Raw genomic sequence first — 18,877 nt, 5'->3', positions numbered from 1 at the left:
TTATATGGCCGACATACATAGTACACTATGTAAGGAAACACAGAAGTACCATTTTATAAAGCTAAATACACTTTTGGAATCTAAAAAACGAATGTAACATTTGAAAAATATTTTCTGCACAAATTATGTTTATCTTGACTAGCCTATGCACCTACGTAATATGTACCAGTTATTTATATAAAATGATCTCTTTAGTAACCGTTATATTACGAAGTGAAATAATCAAGGTATCAGTGACATTTTCAACGTTTGTAAGTTTTTTGTTAGTATATTTTGGACAACAATAGCGGGTCAATGATATAGGAAAAAATGACGAGGAAACCTGGACTGTATAGTCAATCCACATTGAGCAAGCGTGGTTATTAACGCTCAATCCTTCTCGTGTGGGAAGAGACCTGTGCCCAGCAGTGTGTATTTTTCCTGTCTGCACAGAGTGGGTCTTCTGTTAATCCTGTGTTATAGGCTAACATGGCCGCATAGGACTTTGCGTAAAGCTTAGTTCAGCTTAGACATTCTGGAGTTGCGGTCGAATATATTCACAATGAGGTGTTCTGTGATTTTTATAGTGATCGCCTTCTTGGACGGGAGTGTTTGTAAATATGTGAGTAATTACTAATTATGTCTTTTTGTTATTTTAATTACACCACTTTTTTGCGGAAGTTAAAAAGTCTTAGAAGTAGTAGATGTAATTGATTCATGAAGCTCTTTCACCCAGCATCATCATCAGAATTTTTGTTGTCAAAATGCAGGTCACACCTGTTCAACATAGGATGCGGTTTTCAAAATTTTGAAATCCAGGATTCATAACGTTGTTTTTCTTCACCATTATTTAGTATTTGACATCCGAAAAAATTCGCCTGTACAAATAACTGAAAAGTTACATTGAGACTTTCTTGACTTATTCGAACCCACAACAAACTCATACGTCTTCGAGATTCAGGTGCTCTAACCACAAATCCACTACTGCATTAACCACAAGTTGTAATTGTGGGCATTTCTATACATTAGCTACCATTAATTTACTTATACCTTACACCTTTCAAATGAAAATGTTCTAAACCACACATACCTACATATTTTTTTCTTTCGTCATTCAAGTAACCTATCACCCACCCAAAACAAAAATGTGAAAGACTGCCAAGTTCGATAATATGGGAATGCTTCGCCTATAAAAGAAGTGAGATCTGAATACACATACACATACTCAGTTAAAATAGTTACTTTTAATGATGTTACTTGGCAAGTTTTCATACACCTTGTTATAAACCTACTAAACGCAATGAATCAAGTATTTAATTTTCTATTAAAACTTGCCAAGTAATCATCATTAAAAAGTAACTATTTTTAACTGAGGTATGTGTATGGAACTTGGTACTTATTCAGATCTCACTTCTTTTATAGGCGAAGCATTCCCATATTATCGAACTTGGCAGTCTTTCACATTTTTGTTTTGGGTGGGATTTCATTTATTTTTGTAAGGCTGTTTATTTTATTTTTTTCTTATGATTAAGTTAGTTAAGTAAATATCTCATTTATACTATCTTTCAGATTTTTAAATATGCACTATGCTTCTTACAAAGAAATGAACTAGATTAACTAAATGGACTAGATTTACCAACTGACTGACATGACATGTTATCATATATTATGTTCGTGGATCAAAGTTACACATTCGTTATTTTCGAAAGTGACTCACACTTGGCCGTTTTCAGATTTTTACTTTGACTAAATACAAACCTTTGTAACGAATTTCAGATCGGTACGACCATTCGAAGATATATTATATAAATATAGATAAATTTAGTTCGTTTTAGTTCCTTAGGGGTATAAATTTACACTGGGTATTTTACACCTTCATTATTTTGAAACCGACTCACACTTGGCCATTTTCAGATTTTTCCTTTACCTTGACATAAAGACCTACCTCCATGCCAAATTTCAAGTCAATACGACCATTGGAAGTGGTCTAGGTTTTTGATGAGTGAGTCAGTGAATCAGTGAATCAGTGAATCAGTGAATAAGTGAATACGTCAGTGAGTGTATAGTAAAAATAGCGATTTTCTGACGTCAATATCTCAAGATCTACAATAGGTATATTAATGAAATTTTGTATTTTAGATAAGTGAGGGGTCTCAACAGATACTAGAAATTTGATATGCGTAAATAAAATAGATTTTGAGTTACAGGGGTCGAATTTGGCCCGAAATGGTTCGTGTAATATAACCCACGGCCGGTGTGTCGCCTTTTGCTCGAACTTGGCGGACACACTGCCGTGTGTCTAGATGAATTACCTAACTGCCTATCATATTTTCAGCAGCATTTATATTATGACCGAATAGGAACCTGTTTCCCTATATTATTTAGATCATCCTAAATATAGACGGACAATTAGGCACTACCTATAATTGGAACCTAAACCGCAGACTTGTTTTGGTCAACATGTTAGGGAAAACTTGAATACCTAACGTGCTAATTGTCATCAACCAAGTTTAAAATCTCTGCTATTAAGGAAGTAGGTAGAATCTTAAAATGCTGAGGGACAACCACCTAGCTGAATTGTCTTAAAGAATTACCGAGACCCTGGAAACCAAAGGACTCCAGAAGGAACATGGTAGGTTTAAATCAGTTAGTCTGACATGACTAATGACTTTTGAAATTACCAAATGATCCCTTCATTTGGTAATTTTACTCTATCTTTAATATGGGTAGCTTAGGCAAAAATAGAATTCTGCATACGCGAAAATAGCTCCGTCCCTTTGTGTTCAGAAAATCTTATATTTAAACTGATCAGATATTAAATGGAACCTGACAAACTGACATAATACACATTTTTCTTAAAATCCTCCTGAAGCATTTACATAAACAAATAAACACCAAGATCTCCAAATGTGCAAATGAACGCAAACACAGACTGAACCGATTGCGTAACAGTGTCCATTCTGAAAGGTCCCGAGTTCAATGCTTGGCTCGTTAACAGTAATATACATTTGTATTGCAAGCCACCTACACGTTCCTGAAAAAGCGTGTCATTTGCAAATCAGTGGTTCTCAGAAATGTTTTATGTGTGTTTACATGTTTCACGCTTCGTTTTGAAGTAATCTTTATGGAGTTCTAGTTTAATTGTTTTAGCCCTTTTAAAATCTGTCATGAACTTAAGGAAGAAGTCTTTTCGTAGTTAAACTATTTGCACTCAAACCAGCATCATCCTCCCAATTTTGCCTATGGTCATCGCAGCATTTTTTCTTCATCCATACTCATCTATCTGCCGTCGAAGATGACGTGATGACTTGTAAGAACAAGTAACATTCTTTTTAACCACATCGACATTTACACAATCCATCCATTGTTTCTTCGGTCGTCCACTTCCACCATATTCATCCACATTCATGTACGTGACCTTCCTCACAACATGACTTTCATTCCTCCGCATCACATGCCAATTTCTCATTCATTTCATTTCTTTTACATCACCTATATTTCGCTAATTATCATCATTGCTCTGAAGGCCTTTGTCAGACGGGAACAATTTAATTCCCATTTTTAAAGAGTGCAAATTGGCTTCGCAGACATATAAAAAAAGTGTGCAATGCCATCTGTCTAATGTCTGTCTAGACTTATTGGCTTTCATTAGCACCACAAGGCTAATTAGAGTTGCAATATTCCTTAAATTCTAAGAACAGTCTTAACAACTTGTTCAAAAATGACTGAGTATTTATAATTAAGTGTTCTTACGCAAAATATTACTTGCATTCGTACAATCATTTTCATATTTATAGCATACATAAATTGAATAATATAGAAAACAGTTAGAATGCTCATAAAGAATTGAAAGAGTATCGTCATCTTAGCCTTAGCCAGTCTCCAGCATAATTCAAGTAATGACATTTATTTTAAGAATTTAAAAGCCTAGTACTAATGGCACATATAATTACAATGAAATCATTAACAAACCACTCCTTGAGAACATAATGCATTAAATTAAATTAATTTTTTTTTTTTTTTTTTTGACTGGCAACACTGGCCGGGTGACTTGTCAAAAAACAGCTGTGTAATTTAAAATTGAAATAAAATAGAAAAATAGTCAAAATAGCCCTTAAAAGTATTTAATATAGTAGTAGTGGTCATAATTATAGTGTACAAATGTTTGTGGCGTCATTGTAGAAGGATAACTGATAAAAAATCTACATCACACGGAGGCGGTCAGCTGTCAACCGCTCAATTCAAATTAATTGGATTTTAACGGGAAGTATCTTTCTATTATATTTGTGTCACACTTTACTGCATCAGTTCCACAACTGCAGATTGTATTTTTTACATTACATATCAGATTTACGTCAAAAACAAAGTCAACCTTGTAACCTACCCTAACATTGCAATAAAAATAAAAAGCGAGTAAAACCAAAGATAACTTTCTCCTGATTGCTTAAACAAGTAAATCAAGATATTATCGGATAAATTACATGTTCCTTTAACGGTTAATTTTGATAAATTACACATTTAATAAGCATCACGTTTGCAGAAAAAATATATCTTTTCATATCTCTTCATTTCAATTTCGTGCATAATTCTTTATCAATCTTATGCTGTTCTTTGCTGTGTAATCTTAAAGCTACGGAATGCATATTTGAAACTATCAGTCATCTAGTGAACTAAACCTGCTATTCTTTTCTGTCTTTCTCATCTTGGTTACTTCACGCTTTCAGTAAATACCTGACACCATGTCCATTAAGACACGAAAGGCTACTGTCAAAGACATGGAGGTAAAACTGAAGGACACCCTGGAAGAGCTGAAAACATCTAAGGAGCTCTGTGGTCAACTGTTGAGGGAACGTGATGAGAGCGAGGAAGAAATACAAAACATAATTAATAAAAACTCAGGATTAAAGTCTCAACTTGCCGAGTTACACATTCAATATATGGATATTCTGGATCAGCGGGATAGGTTACAGGTTTTTGTAGGTTCTTTTAGTGAATGTAGTGATGCTCATGAGAGGGCTCTGAGTCGCATTACTGAACTGGAGACCAGCTTAAATGATGCTCACAAGTCGTTGACAAGCTTCAAGCAAATTCAAGAACAACAAGAAAGTGACGACACTCATCGCCTTTTAATGAGCTTGTTGCATCAAATTCACTAAATATGAGTCACAAAAAAATTAAAAAATACATTAGAATAAACAAATTGATTCAAAAAATTAAGAGAGTGTGTCATAAACAAAAATCGACTTATAAATTGAATAATTTACTTAAAAGTAAGGTTAATTTAAAACAACAGTTAAATTTGTGCACTAATCAACTTTTACAAAGTAGGCTAATGTATGACCAAGATACACAGGTTCTGCAACAGGAGATGCTTGATCTGCAGCGTGAGTTAACAAAAATTACACACAATTATGAGGCAGCCAAATATCAAATTAAGGCACATATTCTGGCTACCGATGAGCTGCTCCAGTTAGGTAGTGAAAATATGGACCGTCTTGACTCTCTTAAAAACAAATATAACAACTGTACTTGTTCTCAACCAACAGTACAAGCTGACCTTCAGTTAACAACGCCTAGGACTATGCAGTCAGCTGTGAACAGTGACACAATACCACCTCGTGTCGCTGTTCAGTGCAATATTCCACCATCAAGCACTTCACATAAACATACTTCAGGAAATCAAAACTCATCACAAATATTTTCTGATAGATTTGGTCTAGGTTTTGGTAAATTAGTCTCTCAATACTGTAAAAGTAATATAATAAACAATTGTTCACCCGTGCCAGCTACAATGAGATTATAGAAAGAATTAAATTGACTAATCTTAATACCACTTCATCTGCCATTATGCTATTTGGAGATAGTCTAGCAGTCAATAAACAAAATATAATAGATTGCGTTGAATTAATGATAAAATTAAATAATGAAACAAATTGCAAGTTTATCATCTGTGCCTTACCATATTCTAAAAATTTTACTGAAGAACAAAATCAGTACATATTTAATTTAAATCTATTAATGTACAATACAACTAGGCATTACAATAATAGAATAATGTACTTTGATACAAATACATTTATAAATAATTTTGTAATGACAAATGATACAATGTATCTTAGTTTTATTATAAAGACAAATTGCTATATTGATAGCAAATAATATACAAATTGACCCGGGTTCTACTACGGTAACCTCTTCTTTTAGTAACATTAGTAGTTCTACTAATACAAGTATTGATACACCTAATAGTTTAAACTACATGGTGCGACAAAGGGTGGGCCACATCAACTGAATGTTGTACATCAAAACATTCAGGGCCTTCCGGCAAGGATTTAGAATTAAGTTTATTCATTGAGCATTATATGGTACAAGTAATGTGCATAACTGAGCACTGGCACAGAAATTCTGAAATAATATTCCTTAATAATAGTAATTACACAGTACAAAGTGCGTTTGTTAGAAAGGAAGCCATCCATGGTGGCTCTCTTATAATTGTGTCTAATAATATAAAGTGTAAAGAACGTTTGGATATAGTTAAATTATCAGTGGAGCGCAACATAGAACTGTCATGTGTTGAACTGGAGCGGTTTGTTATAATTTGTGTGTACAGGCCTCCTTCAGGGGATTTTAACATCTTTGAATCGGTAATGGAAAATTCCCTTTCTAAACTAAATTCAAGTAGTAAAACACTTTTAGTTTGCGGTGATTTCAATGTTAATATTTTAGAATCATCTCCCTTAACTATAAGGTTGCTTAACTTATTTAAATCTTTCAACTTGTTTAATTTATTTCTAGAACCAACAAGAATTACGGCAACCTCGTCTACCTGTTTAGATAATATATTTAGTAATTGTACCGCCACGGAGACTCTGATTACCAATGGCCTTCCTTCCGATCACCGTGGTCAACTGGCACGGTTTCCTGATAGACAGCATAAAATCAAACGGGAAATAACATGTCGCCCCTTAACAACCAGTCGTTTTAATACTTTCAAAAATAATATAATTGCAAAACTGGGCTATGAGATATTAGATAATGACAATCCCAATTTAATGTACGGAGCTCTGTTCGATATCATTAAATATGAATTTAATTCTAGTTTTAAAACCAAAACTTTCGTAATAAAAGAAACGGCTAATTTCAATGAGTGGGCTACCCCCGGCATTTACAAGAGTAGAGCTAAGTTGTATGAGCTGTATGAAATGAAAAATTATAAATTTGATGAAAATTTTATTACATTTGTTAGAAATTATTCCAAATTGTTTAAGAAAGTCTGTCATGCGGCAAAATCAATGTATTTTAGTAATAAAATCAAGAACAGTAATAGTGTAATTAAAGCTACGTGGAATATTATTAATAGTGAGACTGGAAAAAATAAACAGCGTGATACTCGATACAAAATCGTTAATGAGAATCAAGTTTATGAGAAAGATTCGGATGTAGCTAGAGAATTTAATACCTTCTTTTCTAATATTGCAATAAAGACCACTAGCGACTTAGACTCCTCTACCACCAACGCCGAAAAACTTTTACGAAGTAGCGTTAGCCAATGTGAAGCCACATTTACTTTTAGTTATATTACACCTCATGATATAGTTAGAACCTTCAAGTCATTAAATTCAAAAAAGACAGGTGACTTGTGGGGTATCTCTGTAAAAGTTATAGACTGTATTATTGACGATATTGCACCCTATTTGGCTAGTATATTTAATGAGTGTATTGACTCAGGTACCTTTCCCGAACTTATGAAATACAGTAAGGTTATACCACTCTTTAAATCAGGGAGCAAGAATGACCTAGGCAACTTTAGGCCGATTTCAATTTTACCCGCGTTAAGCAAAATTTATGAAAAAATCATTTTAAATCAGCTACTGCGCCATTTCAATTTACATAATATTTTACATGCGGAACAATATGGTTTCACTAAGGGTCGCTCAACAACGGATGCCGGAGTTGCTCTACTGAAGCACATTTATGCCGCGTGGGAGAAGTCGCAGAATGCAATTGGGGTGTTTTGTGATCTTTCTAAGGCGTTTGACTGCGTCCAACATGAAACGCTTACCCAGAAGCTTAAGTACTATGGCATTAGAGATAGCGCACTTAGTGTTATTAGCTCATATTTAAGCGGCAGAATGCAATGTGTTGACGTTAATGGTGTCAAATCTTCTAATCTACCCGTTTGTTTGGGCGTACCGCAAGGCTCGATTCTAGGGCCATTTTTATTTCTTGTGTACATTAATGACTTGCCATATTATTTAAAATCATTGTGTGATGTAGTATTGTTTGCTGATGACACGTCTCTAATTTTTAAAGTTGATAGGAATAGAGTAGATTTTGATGACGTGAATTCGTGTCTGTCGTTAGTAACGCACTGGTTCACAGCCAATAATTTGGTTTTGAATGCGAAGAAAACCAAATGTATAAAATTTGCTTTGCCAAACGTGAAAAATCTCGGCCCCAGTGTAGTTTTAAACAATGAGGAAATTGAAACGGTCCAAGCTACCACTTTTCTAGGAATAACTGTAGACTCCAAAATTCAATGGGGTGAGCATATAACTGGCCTCACGAATAGACTAAGCTCTGCTGCGTACGCTGTCAGAAAGGTAAGAGCTCTCACCGATGTAGCCACGGCGCGTTTAGTGTACTTCAGTTATTTCCACAGTGTTATGTCTTACGGAATTCTTATGTGGGGCAATGCTGCCTACATAGAAAATGTCTTCGTGTTACAGAAGCGTGCTATCCGTGCTATATACCGACTAGGTACTAGAGTCTCCCTAAGGGAAAGGTTTAAGGATATTGGTGTTCTGACTGTGGCGTCTCAATATATTTATGCCAATATAATATATGTAAGGCAAAACATAGAGTTATTTAGTAAAAATAGTGACGTGCACAATTTCAACACTAGAAATAAACACAAATTAACCGCATCCAACTATCGATTGCATAAAGTGCACGGTTCGTTTGTGGGCCTTTGTATACGCATTTATAATAGAATCCCAGTTCATTTGCTAGAACTAACGGACAGTTCTTTTAAAATCAAAATTAAGGATATTCTGATTAAGAAGGCTTATTATAACATTAATGATTATTTCACAGATACACGCAGATGGCAGCTCTGAAGTGGACAACAAGTGTTTTTATATATATATATTTGTGACTAATATTGAATTGTATAATTGTAATTATAATTAAATTGTAATAGACAGCTGTGTTGCTGGGAAGTTTGTTCTTCACCACTTCTTCTTTCCAGCCATAACACTAGGAAGTGGTGAAAGGGGGGCGTTTTTGGGGGTGCTGTCATTTTGTATTTTTTGACGTGAAAAAGTGCTAGAATCTAGCCTATTTTCAATAAACGATTTTGACTTTGACTTTGACTTTGACTTTAATAACTACTAATAAATCTTTGATGTCGTTCCGCTCACTATTCAACTTTAGCCGTGGGCAGATCATAACTAGGCAATAATCCTGTTCCTTTCATTCACTTTAACTGTTATGTAATAGCTGCTTTATAAACCTGAGCAAATCACGTGATTTGACCCTTGACCCCATGAGTCATAAGTAGTTCAAGACTACATGGGGAGGGACAACATAAAGGTTATACTGAACCATGGGATCAGTACTATAAACAAGTGGAAATATTTGACAAATGTGCAATATTTCAATGCGCTATGTTATCATACCATGCCCAATCTTTCTCTTTGTGGGAAGAGGCCTGTGCTCAACAGTGGAACGATAAAAAGACTGATCATGCTGACAATAATCATAACATTAATCTTGGGAATGCCTATAAGTATATGTAGATAACTGTAGATAATCTTTCTTTCTATCGTTTTTGGAGAAAGTGTCAATAACAGCTACTTATTTAACGATATCAGATGTAGGTATCCAAGCCTTAAAATCACAATAACGACTAACACATGTTCTTCAAAATTCCAGAACAAGCACACAAACCCAAACAAGGAAACCTCAATCAAGTACTACACGAAACAATCAGACATCACAATACCAGTAATGATGCATTTAGACAAGGCATTGACAAATATCCTTTCGAAAGAATCCAAGCACAAAATACGAGAGAAATTCAAACTCTTAGCCAAAGATATATTGAAGGACGTAGAAGAGTTATTCATGCACCCAAACTTACAGCAGAAAGTGAAATTGGAACTGCTAGATGTGAAAATAATAAGAAACTCTACGAAAAAGGTGGTTATGAGTGAGAATGTCTCGAAATACTTGAAGAGTTACTGCAATTGGCAAGGCGAGAAGAAGATTGCTAAGAAGAGGTGGTTCTATTCTGTTCTGTTTACCGGATTGGACCTGTTTTATCTGGATCGAGCCGGTGCTGAAGTTAGGAGTAGTACAGGTATTTTTTTAAGTTTTTATTTACAGCCTATTTTTCTTAAACGTGATTTTGGTGTCGTTATTTTTCTTATTAGTCAATTTTATTTTATTGAAACAAAATCGTCTATTTCAAGCTTTGTATAAATAATAAATTCAAGACTATGTGAAAAGGGATCTAAACTTATATATCTAAAATTATTTTAAAATCCTGGTCAAATGTAGTCTTAATATTCACTTTCTAAAAGATTGTCCCATTTCACCATCATTACTGGATGACATATTACTGACTCATAAACTTAAACTACTCTTATCTGGAATCTAAAACAACCGTTTACCAGCCAACCCGTTTCCATATCCTTCTCACGCTTAAAGTCAAAACCAATTATGGAAATAAGCCTGCAAACTATATGACAGGTCAGGAAACGATAATCCAGCACAAACTATCAGATAATCTTTAAGTATCTTTACTTCTATACCCATCTATACTAATATTAATAAAGAGGAAACATTTTTATGTTTGAGTACCCGAAAGGCTCCTCAACTACTGATGCGATTTGAAAAATTCTTCCATTGTTGGAAAGCTACATTCTTTTTAAGTAACATAAGCTATATATATTTTATCCCGTATGGGCAGTAGCGGATGAAACCACGGAAAAATGGCTAGTGAGTAATATTATAGTGACGGATTACTTATTCTTCAAGCTATCTGAAGAAATGTGGATCATGAATCAGAGGGCAATGCTCTTGCATGTGTGGTTTGCTTGTTTATGAAGCAAGTAAAGGATTCATTACTATACGTACTTCATTAGGATTATATCTAAATCTAAAAGGGTAACTGCTTAGTGTAGCTGCATATAACATTAAGTTAAGAAGTTAGTAAAGCAAGCCAAGCCTACCAGACCTAACCAAATAGAACATTAGATTGTACTCATTTTTTATAAAGTATATTTGTAACGAAAGTAGCCTCTTTAGTTTTCCTAACTTTCTTTTGTTTATAAAAACGTGATACCAACTGTAACTCATTAGTACCCAACGGTTTTTGCAAATTAGTGTCAATAAATCTCGCACTCAATATCAATTTCTGCGGACAATGTCCTCTTAAGGTGCTGACAGCCCAAATTGTCTTGTCTCAAAAAAAAAATATTCCATATTGTAATTGAACTAATATCATAATATAAATGATTCCAGGTCGTGGCTACATGAAAGGCATCTGCAGCAACAAGAACAGCTGTACCCTGCTTGAGTGGCATCCTGAAAACATCGCCTACATACTGACTCATGAAATAGCTCACAGGTAAACCTTCATTTATTTGTAAGGCTAAAACAAAGATGGATGGATTGTGTAAGCGATGATATGGCTAGAAATAGAAAAAAGGATCTTGAAGAAGAAGACATATGTACCTACTCCGTCGAATCCAATTAAATTGGCACAAGACCAGTGTGACGATGACTAGGTTAAACTACTTACCAACCTATCTGGGGGCACGGCAGTGCCCCAGCCAAGTCTCGAGCAAAACGGGCACGGCCGTACCATCTTTTCTCGAAGCGATTCGCGGCTGTTTCGCCCCCCCTATATCTTCGACGTGGACAAAGCTAGGAGTTTAGGTTTTCGGTGAATAATAGTAGGCATTAGAACAAGCTTCAGTTCGAAATTACATGCCAATTGAATTCATAGTTTAGGAGTTACGGTCGATCAAAGTTACACCATTTTGTCACTCACTGACTCACTGATTCACTGACAGATCATCAAAAATCTAAGGTACTTCTAGCAGACTTAGAAACTTCAAATTTTGCACCAAGATAGGTCATTAGCCACATATAAAGGAAAAATTATAAAAACATTAAAAAATAATATGCCATAGAAAACAATTTTATATTTGCGGTTTGGCAAGAACATTATGTATGGATTTTGACTGCATTGTTAACTTTGTTCGTTGTTTAAGTACCTATTCAATTGGATGAATACATACATAGAATAGAAAAGAATAATATAAATGTAATACATAGACTATCATTAATACAAATTAATATATAAAGTTCATAATTCATTAAATTAACAAAGCTAAAACTCCATTGTATTGCGATAAATATTGTATGCGCGCTCGATGGCGTTGTACCTGTCTGAATCACGCTATGGTTTCGTTACAAAGCGCAGTAGTAGTACTTCAAAATAATTCGATAAATTTCATTTGATAGCGCCATCTGTCTATGAAAATCCATTTCGAAACTAGAAAATATTGTAGTGATAATTTTATATTCGGAGAACTTTACGTGTTATGTAGTTTAGTTTAGCTAGTTATAGTTTGTAAGTTAGTAGATATATGTATATTTATTTAGTTAGTTATTTGTTAGTTAGTTTAGTTCTATTTAGTTTGTTAGTTATTTATTATACATATATATATGCATATATATATAAGTTTAAGCCCTATTAATATATTGTTATAGTAGTAATTGTAAATATAGTGTAATGGAACGTGAAAAAGAAAGAAATACCCTTACAAAAATATATGAGATCCCACCAAAAACATTAAATGTAAAAATATGCCAAGTCTCTCGATGCAGTCTTTCCATCGTAAAAAGTTTTGAGATCTCATAGAAGCCAAGTCCTATTCAAAATATTTTGTAGTTATAAATCAACATTTAGTAATTGTATCAATAGTTTTCTTTATATTATAATTATAGTGACTTGGCAATGAGCACAAGAAGAAATAAATAAAACGGCATATTTGGAGGAGTTGAAAGTTACACACACCGCATGCGTAGACATTAATATCACAAAATTAATTTTCTTTTGGTTTATCCATGTCGTCCCAACCGAATGGTCGAGCCGGCAACGGCAGTCAGTCTTAGTGTACTCTCGATTCATTTACTTTCTTAAGCGATGGCCCGTAAGGTATTCTTAATTATTGTATTGGAGCATGTAGTCGGTGGTGACCATCATGATTCACACATAACAAATAATCTGATCACTGGTCTCGTCAGTAATATTTGCACATAATTCCAGGCAGCAAGCAGCTTTTAATTTGTGCTCATCGCCAAGTCACTATAATTATAATATAAAGAAAACTATTGATACAATTACTAAATGTTGATTTATAACTACAAAATATTTTGAATAGGACTTGGCTTCTATGAGATCTCAAAACTTTTTACGATGGAAAGACTGCATCGAGAGACTTGGCATATTTTTACATTTAATGTTTTTGGTGGGATAACCTTTAATGCTTCGAACGCTCTACGCCCGAGATGGTTTAAACCGCCGAAAAGCGCCAACTATTATAGAAACCCAGCACCAAAAAAAACATATAAGCCAGGAAGATAAAGTATCACATTTATTCCCGCAAAGTGTGCAAGTAAGATCACTTAATTTTCTCAGTATGGTAATACACAATTTTATTGCCAAGACGCGTATCTCCGCCATTGCTAATTTCCGTTCCCACGAACAGATCATCTCTCTTCGATGCAAATGTTTTGAAAAGCTTTTACTGGCTTTAAGCCTTTCCGTTTTCTATGAACTATTCTAGGAACATCTATCGTGATCTTAATGGAAGCTCAAAAGTTATCTTTAAATTAAGTGATGAAGATGTCAATTAGTTTTATAGATTTTATTATTGTTGGATCTTATTTTTATTTGAGGTACAGTATGTCTCCTTGGTCTATACTTCTCGGTCTGATGTCATCTTACACAACATTGTATTTTGTGTTCTAATAATTACATCTACCTATTAGTAGACTCCTAGAGGTTTCTGCAACCAATAATTGTTGTTTTGTCAATTTTCATAAATAAGTAAAGTTCAAATTTCTAAAGTGAGAGAACTAGAGAGCATCTCATGAGTCGTCTTAATAGACTTACCATGAGTATAAACCAACACTAAAATTAGCTTATCCTATTATATTCAAGACTTATACACACTGAATTGCTAATAAATAAAGAAAGTAAACCCTTAACATTACTTGGAAGCTATTGAAACATTGAGTTTATGGCCAATTCGTTTGAATAAAACTCTTTTGAGGTACAGCTCACAGTCAACGGTGAGTTTTATAGGTGTCTAAGAGCTTTTATCTATGGTACTAATTAAGTCTTTTAAATTGGTGCTAATTGTTCAATTACTGTCCTGATTGTCTTAGTTTAGCCGGAATACTTTGAGGAAGCAAATTTCTGAAATAACAAATAACTTTGGCGTTGCCAAAAACATGAAGCAAGAAAGAAAATAAGAACCGAACACACCGGTATGACACAGAGACAACACAAAAAATAGTAAAAAGTAAAAGTAGTAAATTCCTTGCGGTCACGGTAGACCACTGCGTTGGTTAATACCAGTTGTTTGTGTGGTTAGCGCATTCAAACAATCAAACTCATCAGTTTTATAACATTAGTATCGAACTTTTCAAAACGGTCTCATTGTTTCAATCATTTCTTTATTACTTTCAAACATTGTCATCATGCTACATAAATGATACATCAACGTTATTGACTAGAGTAGGTAGGTATCACCAATCTGTCCAAACCAAATTGCTATATAGGACACAAGCCGTCTCCAGTCAATCAAACCGATAGCCATTTATTTAGGCTATTTATAGACCTGATGTGTGACTGGATCTAGCTGCTAATTATTCTGAGAACACTAGTCGATATGTGCGAAATACTTAGACGGCTTAGGTAAGTGCCAAAATAGAGTTTGTTTGGTCAACTTGAGTTCCGTGCAAAAATAGATACTAGAATTTTTGATTTGACTTATCTACGACGCATTGCATAGAAAGTGGTTGCCATAAGCCGATGAATTTATCATTATTTCCAATTTACTCAGGTCCTTCTGTTCTGTTATCATCCCGATGTTCATGTTTTTCGTCCTGACGTCATCTCGCAAGTGACAAAATCTTATCCATCATCATTCTATCCGAGCATTTCTTTGCTCGCTGCCTACAATAATTCCTCCACACATGTTTCCATAAGAGCTAGATACAGATTTTGTTGCTAAGGTTAATTTAAAGATCCCATAGGTCTTCAAGAAGATTGACAACATTTTATTACAATCAGAATTAAAAATTCAAGGATTTTGTTTTATAAATTTTCAGTATCGGCATGTCACACGACGGACCGCCAAACAACGAGTGTCGAGGCCAGAGGTACATCATGCATGCCAAGTACAACCCCAGAAACCCTGCCAAGACCTGGTCATCATGCAACAGGAGGGAGCTTAATCACTTCTTGAAGTAAGACCTAAACTAACTGCTTAAATTGATAAAATTTTTATCAATAATCAAGTCCGAATCTCAGAAAAATGTGTAGTCTACATGTTACGTAGTTTTAACACAATCTATTACGTCGTTTTTTTCTTGAAAGAGTAACAAATTAACGTCCAAACATTCACGTTTATACTATGTAGGTATAATTTATTAAAAAGTTCATTTTTTCTGCATTTCAGGAGCAAGAAGGCTTGGTGTTTAAGGCGGGATCCAAGCACAATATAATAATTATTAATCCACAATATTTAAATATTAATAGTCATTTTATACAAAGTTTTAAGTTGTGATTAAGATTTAAATTTAAGCGCCTACAAAATTTGTAAGAGTAACGCATAGCGTGTTCCAGTGCTATTTATACATTTTAGGCGTTATAAGTCACATAATTTAGGAAGCCAGTTGAGGCTACGTGGTCACTCTAAGATGCATTTAAGCAATAAACTTGTCGACTGAAATATCTAGCCTTAATAAATTCATAATGATTTGTATTATACTATTATTTTATTTGACTTTGATTTCAAATAACACCTACAAAAATAATCCTAGCAACATTGCAGTTTTATTCATCTTGCAAACAAAAGACGGAGCTGCGGGTGAGAATAAAAAATATTGTCACGATGTTATTTTTATAAACATAACACATTTTTGACGTAACAACTTAATCAACTTTTTTTATACATATTGAACCTTATAAAATCAAGCCCAATATGGTACTTGTTGAGTCTTGTTGCCCAATGTTTGTTCTAGATATGTTCAAGACGTTTGAAGTAAACTTAGAAGTAGATACTTAGTAGGTACTAGCCCTATTTCTCAGCCGGAAATTCTAAGTAGACACAATCAATGATTAGGTAGGTTTACTAAAATTATTAATAGCAAATCTAATACGTTATTTCCTCTCATATTTGTACATAGACGGCTAGCAAAAAGTTGATATACTTGTAACAAAAACCAACGAAGTGAATGTGTACCTAAGGGTGGTATTACACTTATGAAATACTAGCTTTTGCCTACGGTTTCCTTTGCGTCCCTAGGCAAGTACTTCCCACTCACGCTTGAAAAGTAGATTATTTATTACTTACTAGCTTTCCGCCCGCGGCTTCGCCCGCGTGGAATTCGGTTCACCCCTCCCGCTGTGGGTTAGCAGCGGTGAGGGAGTGTCAGACTCTTACTGACTAAAATCGTCGTGTTCCGTCCTAGGCCTTTTATATACCAGGGCCGCGGTACCTCTTTCGAACAACCCGCAGCCGCGGCTGGCCCTGGCGCTACTGGGCCCCACTGATTTCAAAACACGTTAAGACTAATTCGCGGCGAACCTTAACACCATCAACCTTATCGCCATCTATCGAGCTATCGGGAAGCTCGCGATTGAACAATGAGCTACAGGTTAAAGCGCGAGATATCATTGCACTTCTTACGTATCTTAAAAAAAAACGTCACCACGTTTTAAAAAGCTATCATTCCACTTCTTACGTATTTTAAAAACACATCGTTACCACGTTTTAAAAACACCCAGCGCCATCTATCGCATACCTCAAGAACTAAATAACTTAACTAATACTTATACCAATTAGTAATTCGTTGAATTATAGTTATTTCAGGATAAGTAGATGTAAAAAAAACAGTTAAGACGATAAAACAAATTGTACGTCATCCCTCGGGAATTCCTCATTTTCGAGGATTCATTATCGTATCATTTAGCTTCTAAATTTATATGTTCATATTCGTTTGCAATATATAAGTAGATGTAAAAAAAAAAAACAGTTTAGACGACTAAACAAATTGTACATCATCCCTCGGGAATTCCTCATTTTCGGGGATTCATTATCGTATCATTTAGCTTCTAAATTTACATGTTTATATTCGTTTGCAATATATTACCTTGTTTTAAACGACACACAGCGCCATCTACAATCCATCCATCAAGCAAACAATATTTTTGTTTTCCCTCGGGAATATCTATTTTTTTCGGGATAAAAAGTACCCTATTATTTAATCCGGACGTTTAACTTTACGTCTGCAAAATTTCAAAGCAATCGGTTCAGTAGTTACGGCGTGAAAGCGGAACAAACAAACAAACAAACTCACTTTCCGATTTATAATATTAGTAAGGATTCTAAAGAGCTTTATTGTATTGTATCCAACCTTCATCAAAATCTATTCAGCAGTTTTACAGCCAGTTTCTTCATCAAAACTAAAAACTAAAGTTGTGTCATAAAGTAAAAGTAACGGTCAAATTCATTTTTTCAAGGCTAAAGTAACAGCAAAACTATTAGTTAAAATCCTGAAAAAACGAATTTGACCGTTTCTTTTACTTATGACATTACTTTTGATGAAGAAACTAGCTGTAAGTGTGAAAAAGTAATAAACATACACCCTTATTATGTAATTATTTATAACACCTATTAGTAGGCTATTGGTCAAGTTTTCTACGGAGCAAATACTTTACTGAAGCAGTGGCGGCGTAGCATCGGGTGGCACCCGGGGCGTACTACCTAATGAGCACCCCCAAAAAACGACAAAATATAATCACGGGCTAAAATTGTAAATTAAAGTACTTAAAAATCGTGTAGAAATCATTCATGGTGCTTTTTGCTAGGTTTAACATAAAGAAACCGGAGACAGATCACTGCAAACTTATAAAGCCCTAGCGAAGCGATCCCGTGTCATTTGAGTTTTGAGACTTAAAATAACTCAAACATGTTTCTAAAAAACCAGTGTCCAGTGAAAAAGCCGCGAGCGTAGCGAGCGCGAAATTTTTGAATTTTAGAACAGTAAAGTCCCTTAAAGAGTTTAAAAGAAACAGGCGTAAAGTGGAAAAGCCGCGAGCGGAGAGAGCGCGAAATTTTTGAGTTTTAGAACAGTAAAGTCCCTTAAAGAGTTTAAAAGAAAGAGGCGTAAAGTGGAAAAGTCGCGAGCGAAGCGAGCGCGAAATTTTTTAAATTTTACGACAGTAAAGTCCCTTAAAGAGTTTAAAATAAACAGGCGTAAAGTGGAAAAGCCGCGAGCGTAGCGAGCGCGAAATTTTTGATTTTTGGGACTAAGTAATACCTAAAGAAATTAGAAAAACCACCGTAATGTGAAAGGCGCGAGCGGAGCGAGCGCGAAATTTTTTGAGTTTTGGTACACAAAAGTCCTCCACTTCCTAAACAACTTAGAAATCGTCAGCGTAGAGCGTCAGTTGTTTTTGCTACTTCGGTGCTTTAACTTTTTGTTAGATTGAGGACTCAAGAAGTAAACGCAGAAGTTTTTTTCTAAGTTTGAGGAATTAATTTAAGTAATCAGGAAACAGAACAAAAATAAACAAGAAAGAGAG

General features: G+C 34.7%; 1 protein-coding gene across 1 annotated transcript; it reads left to right on the top strand.

The window, feature by feature from the left end:
- The first annotated feature begins 393 nt into the window (after positions 1-393).
- LOC135117835 (A disintegrin and metalloproteinase with thrombospondin motifs 17-like) lies at positions 394-16,109 on the top strand. The gene is made up of 5 exons (XM_064038142.1): positions 394-601; positions 9,916-10,342; positions 11,509-11,614; positions 15,397-15,534; positions 15,747-16,109. The coding sequence occupies exons 1-5, from the start codon at positions 542-544 to the stop codon at positions 15,790-15,792; spliced, it is 777 nt and encodes a 258-aa protein (XP_063894212.1). The 5' UTR covers positions 394-541; the 3' UTR covers positions 15,793-16,109.
- The last annotated feature ends 2,768 nt before the right edge of the window (positions 16,110-18,877 follow it).

Source organism: Helicoverpa armigera, chromosome 15 (assembly GCF_030705265.1).
Source record: "Helicoverpa armigera isolate CAAS_96S chromosome 15, ASM3070526v1, whole genome shotgun sequence".
NCBI classification, from domain to species: domain Eukaryota; kingdom Metazoa; phylum Arthropoda; class Insecta; order Lepidoptera; family Noctuidae; genus Helicoverpa; species Helicoverpa armigera.
Note: the sequence above shows the minus strand (reverse complement) of the source record. Positions and strands in the feature narration are given on the sequence as shown.

Bases quoted from the DNA above. Each gene is read 5' to 3' on its own strand.
- LOC135117835 (XM_064038142.1), top strand. From the start codon at position 542: ATGAGGTGTTCTGTGATTTTTATAGTGATCGCCTTCTTGGACGGGAGT. The intron at 11,615-15,396 runs GTAAACCTTCAT...ATAAATTTTCAG, and splicing joins ACTCATGAAATAGCTCACAG to TATCGGCATGTCACACGACG. The intron at 15,535-15,746 runs GTAAGACCTAAA...TCTGCATTTCAG, and splicing joins GAGCTTAATCACTTCTTGAA to GAGCAAGAAGGCTTGGTGTT.